This window comes from Papaver somniferum, chromosome 1 (assembly GCF_003573695.1).
Source record: "Papaver somniferum cultivar HN1 chromosome 1, ASM357369v1, whole genome shotgun sequence".
Classification (NCBI taxonomy): Eukaryota; Viridiplantae; Streptophyta; class Magnoliopsida; order Ranunculales; family Papaveraceae; genus Papaver; species Papaver somniferum.
Window position 1 is genome coordinate 229,492,049 of NC_039358.1, and position 13,277 is coordinate 229,505,325.

At 35.0% G+C, this 13,277-nt stretch overlaps 1 protein-coding gene across 2 annotated transcripts; it reads right to left on the reverse strand.

Moving 5' to 3' along the window:
• Window positions 1-12: 12 nt before the first annotated feature.
• Window positions 13-5,533, reverse strand: LOC113318456 (integrin-linked protein kinase 1-like). 2 transcript variants are annotated; one of them, XM_026566621.1, is made up of 12 exons: window positions 4,650-5,531; window positions 3,406-3,480; window positions 3,195-3,299; window positions 2,901-2,986; window positions 2,362-2,482; window positions 1,867-1,946; window positions 1,693-1,755; window positions 1,418-1,536; window positions 995-1,080; window positions 798-922; window positions 505-636; window positions 13-326 (listed from the first exon to the last, which is right to left on the reverse strand). In XM_026566621.1, exons 1-12 carry the CDS (start codon window positions 5,124-5,126, stop codon window positions 320-322), a joined length of 1,476 nt encoding a protein of 491 aa, XP_026422406.1. In that variant the 5' UTR covers window positions 5,127-5,531; the 3' UTR covers window positions 13-319. The 2 variants fall into 2 exon arrangements, with proteins under 2 accessions (XP_026422406.1, XP_026422413.1); XM_026566628.1 differs by lacking the exon at window positions 13-326 and having other exon boundaries at window positions 501-636; window positions 4,650-5,533.
• Between the last annotated feature and the right edge of the window lie 7,744 nt (window positions 5,534-13,277).

Sequence of the window (13,277 nt, forward strand, 5' to 3'; positions counted from 1 at the left end):
AGGAGAACAGAAGTGCTTGAATTATTTTATAGATGCCGAGGAAGTATCTAAACAGAAGTCATCTCACACATTATACATACAAAAGAGCTTTTATATTTCCTTCAGAAACAGTGAAAAAGGCTGATTATAATTTTATCTTATGCCCTTTTTATTTTTTTCACATGATATTTCGTTCTCGATTCAAGACAGTAAAACAAAATAGTACAACAATAACAACAACAAATTTTCCCAAAACCTGTGTATGATTATGGAAGTTCATCGGCCACTTGAAACGTTTTGGTTTTGTTCCATTCTTCGTATCAAATTACGACTTCCTTACTCATTTCCTGCGGACAAAGGAAGTAAATTGATGTTTGGAACATGACAAAGATCGTGAAGATGAGCATTTCTGATTCTGGGTCGTATATACTCGTGTTTCAATTAAAATGCTAATGGTCTTGGAATCATGGATGTGGTAAAGTTTCTATATTAAAAATCAGAGATGAGAAATAAGAGATGAATTACCAAGGAAGCTTAAAGGTGTCTTTCCACCATCCATGCTTGGAGCAGTTGGCAACTATTCTGTCCAGCCGCACGATAATCTCAGAAAAAGTAGGCCTCACCACAGATTCTGCATCCCAACATTCTTCAATCAACCTGGAGAAAAGAAGCATAGATCTCAGTAATGTCGATTCATTCACAAATGTGTTTACGAGGATAACTCATTTTAACTTCGTCAGTGCTTCACAAACTAAACAGGCATATCAAGTTCTGATGCAAAACAGAAACCTCAAGTAGGTTGTTGGAACAAGACTTACTCTTTTAGGTCCGGCGGATATGTTCTTGATTTTGTCTTTAATGGTGGTCTCATTCCCTCCAAACATATCATTCTTGCAACTTCATCTACAGGCTTGGGATGAAAAGGGGGTGTTCCTTCAATCATCTGATAAAGTGAACAAAGACGTTAGTAAATAAATATACATCAATTACAACAGAAGTACGGAATAAAGCATACCTCATGAAGAATGAGACCAAATGAGAATGCGTCGACACTTCTATCAAATATTTCATCCTTATAAATTTCAGGTGCCCTGTATGAACCTAAATGAATCATCGTTAAATATTCAGTTGGAACAACATCTGAAATTATGTCATAACTCACATCAATTAGCCCATGAAATTTAAGACTTTTTCCATAGATTTTAGAAAAAAGAAGTAATTTTACTTTGAATCAACTTAATTTGATGATTGCACTTTAAATCAGGTTTCATTTACATTAGCAAGACGAGATGGCAACGTTATTCTATTCAAAATTTCAAAAGAATGAAATCTCATGCATATCACATACTAGATAGTTTTACGGCATGCATGAAATCTCGCGCATAGATAACAATACTGCACATAATTAGACGGTTTTACAGCATGTATAAAGACTTACTTGGACCATCAAAGGCATCTGCATGTGCTAGTTTTGCTTTGTCAGGTGATATTTTTGATAATTTTATCAAACCAAATCCTGCCACCTTGAGCTGACCCGCACTATCCAGCAAAATATTTCTGGCACCTTACCAAAAACTTCAAATAGTAAAGAACAGTACATCACCCACTTTGAGTACAGAATAAAATTCCAAACTGAAGTGAACTCAATCGGAAATAACAGAAATGACTATAGTTTCTTATTCAACATAACAGCCCTGCATTTCAGCCACTTACTTTGGCTTTAAATCGCAATGAATGATGGGATCTGGTTTGCATTCATGGAGATAATTCATTCCCCTGCGCACAAGGATACATGCATATCACATATGCTATAATCAACAATAAAATAGTAGGATTTCATGTCACTTTAAATCCACAGGATACTTCCTCAACAAAATAGTGAAATACCTTGCAATATCGAGAGAAAATCTTAAAGCTTTTGAAGGTGACAAACGTCCTTTCTTTTGTAGATAGGTTCCAAGATCACCCTGTAAATTCAGTGTTAGCGTAAGAATAATTATGCATCTTAACGCCACAATGAGTAAACATACTGCAGAATCTCCTGGAAGCAAACTATATAGAAAGGAAAAGAGAGCAAAGAGATGGTAAAATTTCAGCAGAATACTTCAAGGACAATAATTAAGTCAAACCCAAGATATCTTACAGTGCACCCTAATGACTCATCAACTCTCCAACTACTCACCCCTTAACAGTGCAGCCTCTGCCAAGTCAAGCATATATACCAATATAACAGTGAGGTCCTAGAAAACAGATGTAGCTAGCATGCCTCTACTCCCGCAAACAAAAGGTGTAAGTTGCAACTGTGTCCTAAAGAGTGATGCTTAAGTTGGTCAAATACTAAAACTTGTGTGGTTATAGGCATTCACAATTAAGGATACTTACTTTTGGATGGTACTCTGAAACAATCATCATGGGCATGTTTTGAGTAACAGCTCCAACAAACTGAACCACATTTGGATGCCGCACCCTCTCTAACAGAGTCAACTCAAGTTTGAAGGCATTTCTATTCCAAAGATGAGAAAAATTATAAGACAATGCTATACAACAGAAAAAGTTGGTAACTAATAAATAAAAATTGTCTTTTAGCAAGACCATTCCCATAAAGTTGATTTCATTATATTGAGTGGAAAATAGTGCATCAACACAGGGTAGAAACATAAAGTAAGCTAACTAGTTGATTTTGCTAACTAAACCATGCTCTTTTTAAGATTCGGCTGAGCAAATATTTTATTGTCTTAATAAGGTTGGGGCACAGAAGAGATCACACCATTGTTAGCGTGACAGGAACATACCAAAATAAGAATTTGAGCCGTCACGGAAATAATAGGTATAACTATGATACACCGGAAAAATTATAAAAGCGAAAAAAGAAGAAGTCACTCTTTTTGAGATAAAATGCACAAAAATTCAAGATAACATACATTACATCAGGATCAGTATAACCGTCCTTATCGAGTATTTTGACAGCAACCTTTGTCCCATTCCATTTAGCCACTTGATACGTGCCCTGTAAAGGAAATTTATTTCTACAATTAATGTAACTTCAAAAGTACCAAAAGCTACTTACTGAATTTGAAATATTTTCCCTTTTGAGAATACAAAAAGGAATACACCAACAACACGAATGAAAAAAGAATGAAATAATTAAGAAACAGGTATGGATAAGGCTGAAATGGAGCTTTATCATGACGTGCAGTAAAGGAAATAAATCATACCTTTGAAATACCATCTCCCTTCCGTATCTGCAGCTCTAATGGATTCAGCTCGTACTCTGGAACTTCCCGAGGGTTTGATACTGCCATTGGGGTTTTCCTGATTTTCTGCAAGGCATATAAAAAAGAACATTTAACAAAGCCCGGTGGTATGAAGGGAAGGTAGATTTCTCCCTTTCACCCCAATACAAATATCAAAGAAAGTAATAATTACCGGAACTTTGGCTCCTCGAGCCCTCAAGATATTGTAAATCTCTGTATTGCCATAATATTTGGCATCAGCAGCGGCCTATCACCAACAAACTTTTTATCAGAAAAGTACAACATATAAAAAGGATATCTATTCCATGATTAAATGAATAACACTAATTTCTACTCTAAACAGTTTCTGTCATAAAGATGAAAAGCGGAACTGTAACTACTTTATATAAACTGTAGGGTCGTTCGTATCTAGGAGCTGAATGAGGTAGTGAGAGTGATGTCAATAGCAGAAGTTTGCAAGACGGAGAAAATGTACTATTTCCTTAAATGGATAAGCATTAAATGTATAATATTACATATATTAAAGACTTCAGAAAAGTAGAAATAAAATTGTGATGCACTATTGATTTACTACCCTCCTAGTTAGAATTTTTCATACAGGATTGTGGACCCTGGTCTCTAAAGCTCCATCAGGGCGCATTTATGACTGGTTCGGTGAGGATGAATAATTTATCAAGTTGTCGGTAACAGCATAGCATCATGTGAGATTATTAACCATTTCAGTTACATCTACAATTGGTGTTTAGTGCCCAAACTTGCAATCCTACTTTCAATTCAGTTGCAGGGTAGGGCCAAAAGAAGACATTTATGGATGCCTGGGTAGGGCATCAGAGTACAAGCTCACATGATCACTGCACATACTTTGCAGACACAAGACTTTTATTGTCCCACAGGTAGAATTAAACACTGGTAAGCGGTAACATCATTTTTGTCAAGTAGAATCCCTCTTAACCACGCCGAAAACCATGAAAACTACCACGAAACAACTAAAGACCAATAATATCAAACGTAAAAATGATCAAAACCACCAAACCACGAAGTCCAAAATCCCATAATAAACTTAATTGCATCCAAATTGAAATCTTAAAGCATGACACCTATTCTAAGGCAGTTTACACCCCCACAAACATGATCCAATTGCTCCTACTTTTCTTCATTCTTGGTATTTTTTTTTGTTTTGTAAACATAATGTCTTCATCAAAAGTATTATGGACCACAACTCTACAAAATTATATCATCTTAAAAGCCTAATCATGCCATAAAACATTCAATTCACCGTGGTTTCAACCGAACTTCTAAAACAATCTATTTCAACACAATTCACAAATTATCAATATTCACAAACATAGGCACACAAGTATAGGATTCAAATTCAACAAATGCAACAAAAAATAGCACGAGATAACGAAAACTAACCGTACTCCCCCACCGATCACGAGCATCAATATTAGCTTTCCGACTCAACAACAGCTTGACAACATCCACATGGCCTTCACAAGCAGCAATATGCAGCGCAGTCCTTCCATCCAAATCAATACTATTCACATCCGTCCCTTCCTTTAACAATTCCTCAACACCCTTCACATCACCCTGACAAGCCAAAAACAACAATTGCATCGTCGAGTCAAGATTCTCAGGAACAGTGAGTTCATCAGGAAATGAATTCCTCCGATTCGGATCCAAACTCGATTGCCTCCCGAAACTAAACCGCAATGTATTAATTCTCGGGTTTAACGATGATTGCCTCTTAAAACTAAATTTCCCACTTTTCCTCATCGATCCGGTGGAGAATTGCCGGGATATTCCCCGTTTTAATTGCGCTGCCAGCTCCATCTCTTCTTCTTCGTCCGTCGGCGGCGGAGATACTAAATAATTTGGCTCCTCTGAATTCATTTATTATTATATCTCCTCTTCGTCATCATCCACCCAAAATAAAATAAAATAAAATTCAATCCTCTCCCATTAAAAATTAATTTCTCGTCTTCTTTACATTATCTTTTACAGAAATCGGAGAAACTAAAGAGATGATAATAGCTTAAACTTTGATCAAAATCAGGGTTCAAGAAATTTGTGTTTGAGAAAGGAGCTCGATCGAGAGCTCTGGTGAAGCCCTACGACGAGCTGGGGATGATGATAATCAAGAAAATCTTGTCATTGAAAAAAATCAGAGATGGGAGAAAAAAAGCTAGAGAAATCAAATTAAGAAATTAGAAAAAATGATTTTGTTATTTTTGACGAAAATTTGTTTGATCCAGAGAGATTAGGGGCTGGAAAAAAGAAATGGATGACGATGAAGAAGAAGGAAATTTTCGATTTATCTAATAGCCGTTGAAGAAAAAATAAATTTCGATGCGCTGTTTTTGCTAACTTGAGCTGGATTTAGGTGGTGCGTATTACGCGCGCCCAATGGCGAAGATATAATTGCACCCCACTAATTTACGAGTGTTTTTGAAGTGATGTGCTTGGGGAGAAAAATAATTGGATTTGAGATGTTGATTTGTTGGTGATTGGATTGATCTAGGCCGTTGATTTTGGTTATGTACCTTTTTTAGTCAAACAGTTGCTTTGTCGGGATGTGTGGACCTTAACTTTTTCAAAAAGATTTAATGGTTTTAAAAAATTGGGTCATGCAAGTTGTGATTTGACAACTGTTGATGTTGCTATATGGGTCAACATCCTGACATGTCGGCAATGGGTATGGTCAAATGATTCCCACAAGACGAGCTCATCATGTTCATATGCCATATTAAGGCACCATAGTAGGATATATCCGGGTGCGCACGAGTTGGCTGGTATGTGTGAACTTACTATGACGCTGCTAGATGAAAAATATGTGAACAATACCTGAAAGAAAGAAAGAAAGAAAGAAAGAAAGAAAATCATAAACGGTTGATTTGTGGAGTAGTATGATGAGATCAAATCATTTAAGGTCACAAAAATGATAAAACAGCATGCTTCATTCTTACTAAATTGTTGGTGGAAGCGTTGTCAGCCAGACAGATTTTTCTGTTTAAAGATGATTGAGATGTTCTCGATAAACGTGTTTTAAGTAGCGTGTGCACCCAATGTCGATTCTTTAAGTTTAATACAACCAACTCATTCCGCATACTTTTTAACTAATGATTCAGGAGCAAAAGGATGAAGAAATTCTGCTAAAGATATCTTCTAATTTCAAGCCATTATGAGTTGATGCATTGACAACAACTAGCTAGTTGATGGCTGCTAAAATATCCCGAGGGAATGCCTTTTAGTCCCAAAACATTGTGATATGTTTTAGTAGATATTGTGGCAACTTGCAGAAAATTAGCAAAAGGATGCACAATACATACGTACACTATGCGCGATCGATGTCGTACTGGTGAAACTTGTTATAGTTGAACTCATATGAGTGGTGCGACTTTGAAGACATCGATTTGCATTGATGCACCATTATTTCTATGAATTTACAAATACAAATTATTCGAGAAAGACTCGTTCTAAAGTTACAAATACAAATTATTGCTATGAATTTTATTCCATACAATAATGATGCACCATTCGATTTGCATTGATCACATGATTTATGATCCGGTATAAAGCACAAGAAAATATGACCCAGAACGAGATGTATACTTAATATATAACCTTCGATCATATGAAGAGACCAGTTAGCTTTGAGAAAGAAAAAAATAGCAAAAAAATAATATATTGTGAGAATAAGTAAGTATCGAGAATTGCACTGTGATATCGGAGGAAACTGTGGTTTTTCTTTTTTTTTTATGGTTAATTATATCTGCCAAGTTCTTATCCTTTTGAAAGTGGGTACACGGGCTCAGAAGATGTACTGAAGTTAAACAAACCGAAAGGTACTTAATAATAAGCATCAAATACTATTGATTCAAGAAAAAAGACCGTATTGAGTGACAGAGAATAAATTACATATTTAAAACAAAATAATATTACAAGTGTAAGGATTCAGATTCAGTCAATATGTGAGTCAGACTGTGTGCGTAACATATGAGTTATGTAAGTGTGTGATACACACAAGTATCCTGAAACTGTCTGTAACCGCTGTAATAACAGACTGTCATGTCTAAAATGTCTATGTATTTAACAGAGTCTGTCTGTATTGAATCCTGTGATGAAAAACTTAATAAAAAAATATTTTCAACATTTCTTTCATGGTATTAGTCTTCTAAGAAAGATTTTGATTCTTTCATCCTTCGATCCTAAAATCGCTTAAAACAATTTCCGCTGCTTCTACAATTTCTTCTGATCTCTACGATTTCTTAAAATTTTTAGTATCTCTTCATCAATTCTACTGATATCTCTAGATCTACATTCTTGTTTTTATGAATACTCAAATTCTAAATCAAGAATTAGGTCTCATTATTTCAATTCTTGCAAGTTTCTCTGTTCATCACAAGAATTTCTCAGATCTTTTCATTTCTCTGAGTTCTTGTTATTTCTTTACAATGGTTGGCCATAATTCTACATTACTTTTCCAGATAATCATCAATTTTGTATCTGTCACACCCAGAGAAGATGACCCTAACTATTTGATCTGGAAGAATTAGTTTGAGTCGATTTTGATTACTACGGATTTTTATGAGATGGTCGATGGTTCTAGTGTTCAACCGTTTGGAACAATCGATCTTTAAAGAAACTTTACCAATCCTTTATTTCATCATTGAACCAAGATGAATCGATTTGTTATGTCATGTTTGAATGCCACTTTGGATGAAACAATTTCAAGAGGGATTATTGGATTTTCGACTGCAAGACAGATTTGGATGTACCTAGAAAGACAGTTTATTCAGCAATTCTCTGCAAGGAAATATCTTTATTGTGTAGTCAACTTCATTCCATCAAGATAGGTAGTAAAAGTATCTCTGCATATTTTGATGAATTAAAAGTCATTATTGATTCATTAGCAGCCATAAGAGAAAGAGTTGATGAATTTGATGTAGTAATGTATGTCTTAATGGGATTAGGTAAAGAGTATAGGAAATTTGTTATATCTGCTTAGAATAGAGATACTGCATTCTCTCTTAGTGATGTTATGTCAAGACTTTTACATCATGACCAATGGCTTAAAGCAGAAAGGGTTGAACTGCATCTGTTATTGATTCTCATAGTTCAACTTATTATGCTAAGAATAATAGTGCGCCTACATCAAGAACCAAGCATGATAATAAGAACAAGCCTACTGTGAATGATTTTAGCAAGTTGAGTGCCACATTTGTAAGAAGAAGGGTCATACAACAAACATGTGCCATTTTGGGTACATTCCTAATAAAGTCACTGCTTCTACGTTTACATCTGCACCTTCATCATCTACTTCTGATGGATCTGGAGCATCTAATACTTTGCAACAAGCCTTTGCTGTAATTCACATTCATTCTGCAGAAGTAACTAATTCAGATCCAAATAGAGATTCAGTTTGGTTACCGGACTTAGGTGCTACAAGTCATTTAACAAAGGATGCTCATCTTTTGGGAGACACAAAGGATTATTCTGGTACCGATAAAGTAATGGTGGGTGATGTTACTTTATTACCAATTGAGAAAACAGGTAATATATATAGTTCTTGATACAAACACCAGTCAGTTTCATTTGGATGTTGCTTTATATGATGTACCTAATATCAAACAAAATTTGTTGTCAATAACTAAGTTCACAAAGGATAACAAAGTATCTGCTGAGTTTTTTGAATGGAGTTATGAAATAAAATGTGTTAGAACAAGAAGAGTTTTGGATAAAGGAAAAATTAAGAAAAACTTATAACCTATGAAGGGAATTACTTCGTTTGCTCTAACTGCAACTACTTCAAAGACCAATAATGCACTTTGGCATAAGAGACTGCGTCATACTTCTACTTTAGTTCTCAACAAAATTGCTTCTACTTCCTCAATTCAACTTGAATCAACAACAGAGTGTCTTTGTGAGGCTTGTCAGATGGGTAAACATAATAAACTTCCCTTCTCTATATCAAAAAGAACTACAACAACACTTTTACATATTATCCATTGTGACATATGAGGCCAGCTTCAACTACTTCATCCTTGGGATTCAAGTATTATATACTGTTCATTGATGATTTCTCAAGATATTACTGGATATATCCACTAAAGTGTAGAACAGAGAGTTTAGCATGTTTTCAAGATTTTAAGACTGTTAGAGCACTGCTCGGTTGAACCCACCAAGCGTTGGTATGTCAAGTTTGGTTGTCATATTTAGTTCCAAAACTCGAGTCGCTATTATGTAAACTACAATCAACTTCAATATATAGGATAGACTATAAATGATAGAAGTATTGTGCTCCAGTTACTCACAAAGATCTGAAGATGGATTGAAGACAACAAAGACATTATCCTTCAGCTTGATGTTAGTAACTATGACTTGACTTGTTCCATATCTATCTTGTGTCTTTCAAGTCGTGTATATTGAAAACAAAACTGCGAAGCATGATTACACTCTAGATAGACATAGTATTAAGGAATACAATACGAGGTTTATTGCTTAACCATTAAACTTTGTATATAAGACATCGACATAATCGGCTAAATGCTATTGTGATTATGTATGAGTATAAGATGAGGATTTCGTCCTAGGAAACAATGTTCTACATGTGTTTTAAGGAAGTATGTTCATAAACTTGTTGATGAATCGAAAAGGAAATCGCCAGGCGTTATTGGGATTTTTATTCATTGCATATCTTGTGAACATCCAATATGTGTGATTTATTATAACCGCTCACGACTTGTTTGTGTTCTTAGTAAAACTATTCACAAAGGCATGACTTATGTATTGGTATGACTTTTATTAGTGAAACCGATCTTAAGTAATCACCTGAGATGGTATGATCGAGTTTGTGATTTGTGTATGACCGACTATGGGTAAAGGGGAACCGATCCTAGTAGGAGGTGCAACACATCACAAAGGGGAATCGATCCTTGTATGAGGTGCAGCAAAGGGGAACCGATCCTATGAACATGTGCAACACGTTTTTAGGCAAAGGGGAACCGATCTTATGGACATGTGCAACAGATACAAGTTAGATACCATAAATATTTGGGGAACCGATCCTATGAACATGTGCAACAAGGGGGAATCTATCCTTTGAACATGTGCAGTCGGCCACAAAAAGTCTCAATAAAATCCGAGCACGTTTTGTGTTTTTAACACAAAAAATTATCCAAAAATATTTTTTCGAATTTTCTATTAATATAGAAATATTTTTTGAACACGTGCATTAATGCATATCTTTTATTGTTCAAAGATATTCCTTAACAACTAAAGGGAAGAAAATCCCAAGATCTAAATTAAATAAGTTAAGAATCTTTTAATTAAGGTTTTAATTATATATATGGAAAATAAGAATTAGTAATGTGCATTTACTAGTTAAAGATTTTCCAAGGAGATTTTCGATTAATATTTTGGATAGAGCATTCTCAGGAATTATGGAAACCGAATTTGGAATATATTGAATATCTTTGAGAATATTTTCGGTTTTGGAAATTCCTTGTTGTCCAAACTTCCTTGTCTATAAATACTTGAAGTTTGCATTTCGGGCAAACTAATCCTTCGTGACAGTAAACTTCCTCTGTTGTACTGTTACTGGTGAAGCCGCCTATTCGGAGAGGAGAATAACCTAATTAGGAGAAATCTCTTACGACCGCTCAGTTTAAAGTCTTTTTTGGGATTGAAAAGCTCTATTAGTACCGTTGGTGGGAAACTAGATACTTGCCGTTTATCTTTTGTTTTCGACTGATTTGATTGAATAACGGTTGTTGAATCTTTGATTGCACCTAGTTTGTTTATTCTTAAGAACCTTCTCTTCTGATATAAGGCTCACTCAAACTAGATCAAAGATCAGCGTTTCTACGGATCTAAGTCTTTCTAGATCCATATGATAGATTCATTGATTTGCCATTGTTAATAGACTCCGTTTTGTGCGACAAATCAATAAGGAATCAAGTTTGTTTTTGCAGATTGAAGATTTTGAAGAATTGAAGAAGAAGTTGTTATGAATCATTAAGAAGATATACTAGATCTACTCCTAAAGAGAACGTTTGTTCTGCTAGGATATTGGGTATCAAATATCTTGTGAGAACTTCGGTTCTGCTAGATATTATCAAATCAAGAATACTGCTGAAGCTAAGTAACTAGGATTTTAGTTTACTTAGTAGTGTCTACACGAAGTTGCAGGTTTACTTTTTGTAGCATCTTAATTCATAGAGTATTCAAATCTGGACTAGGTCCCGGGGTTTTTCTACAAGATTGTAATTTTCCTCGTTAACAAAATTCTGGTGTGTGCTTTACTTTATTTCCGTATTATAATTGTTTTTATATTATAATTAAAGTAATTAAACTTGTACGTTAACTAGGCACTTGTTATTTATCTTATAAGGTTTCGGTTATCAAGTGAACACTTTTTCGTAGTATTGTCTCGAATCATATCCATAGACGATCACACAAAGTGTATTGGATTTCCCCACTTGTATGATATAATTATTCACGTGTCAGACCAGTTCGGACTAATCTTATTTCAAGTGGACACTGTGTTGAAATATTCCTTGAGTGATCGTTGCTCCAAGAGGTTTATACACGGTAGAGATTGAATAGGTTGTGATCAAATAAAAAGATTGTGGTGTATTTGGGTACCCTCGTCTTTTCAATTGGTATCAGAGCACGCAAATACGAAAAGATCTAACAATTTGTGTTTGGTGTGATCCAAACTATAAATTTTTGAATCAAATGATAATTGATTCGGTTAACGTACCTACAGGGTTTGATGGCTCAAACTATCTGTGGTGGAAAATGGCTATGCAGTCTTTTCTTCAAGCTCATGACTTTAACACTTGGGTTTTAGTTATTGATGGGTATGTACACCCAAAAGTACTGGTCGACAACTCAACCACTGAGTTTAGACTAAAGGAATTGAAAGAATTCAGTAATGAAAAAAAATTGCTTTCGAAGCAAAATTCTTATGGATTAAACGCCATTATACAGGCTGTAACTCGAGACCTCCATCATCATGTAACCACGTGTAAAACATCAAAGGAGGCTTGGGATATTCTTAATATCTTATTTGAAGGGAATGCCTCTGAAAAAGAAGCTAGGCTTCTAACCCTACCTTCTAGATGGGAAAATCTTCGTATGGATGAAGACGATACCTTTGATGAGTTTGATGAAAAACTTTCCAAAATAGTGAATGCCTCTTATGCTTTAGGAAAAACTATTTCAGATAAAGATATTGTGTGCAAAATTCTAAGGTCTTTACCACCAAGATACGAATATAAAAAGCATGCCATCATGGAAGCTAATGATCTTTCCACACTATCTAGAAGTGCTCTAGTTGGTAAATTAAAGATCTTTGACCTTGAATATCAATTCAAGAATGAAGTGGGTATTACCCTTAAAGTTGAAACTAAGGCTTGTTCTTCAGATACAAAAACTGAGAATTGTAGTGTTGATACGACTGCACGAGAATTTAAAAAGTTATTAAGACAAAAGAAAAGGAATTCTTCTCCTTCTCAAAAAACACAAAAGTGTGTAGAGAATAAAGAACAAAATAATTCTGATAGCTCTAATTGTTCCGAGGTTCAAGATAACAAAGCTTCCATGCAACTGTTGAATGCACATCTGGAAAGGATATTGAAGTAACATTAGAGTCAAAAACACTTGAATGTGATAAACTCTGCAAAGAGAATGAAAATCTTAAAAGGGAAATTGATATTCTATATAAGGATATAGAACGTTTAAGTAATAATGAGACTTATCTTGAAGTCACGGAAAAATACAGAAAACAAAAAGGTGATGATCGAGAAGCCCCAGAGCCAAAGGCACTCGACTGTGATCTTCGTGAAGAGAATGAAAGATTGAAAAAGGAACTTGATGAATTGGAGAACGATATTGTGATCATTGGTGCTGGTAATTATCCTGAATGCATGAGAAGTTACAGATAGTAGATCGAAGAAAGTCATGATCGAGAAAGGAAACTACATACGGAGTTTGAGAATCTAAAAAACACTAAGGTAAGTAATTCTACCGAATCTGAAA

Bases quoted from the DNA above. Each gene is read 5' to 3' on its own strand.
- LOC113318456 (XM_026566621.1), bottom strand. From the start codon at position 5,126: ATGAATTCAGAGGAGCCAAATTATTTAGTATCTCCGCCGCCGACGGAC. The intron at 3,300-3,405 runs GTAATTATTACT...TATGCCTTGCAG, and splicing joins CTCGAGGAGCCAAAGTTCCG to AAAATCAGGAAAACCCCAAT. The intron at 1,081-1,417 runs GTAAGTCTTTAT...TGATTCATTTAG, and splicing joins AGATGCCTTTGATGGTCCAA to GTTCATACAGGGCACCTGAA.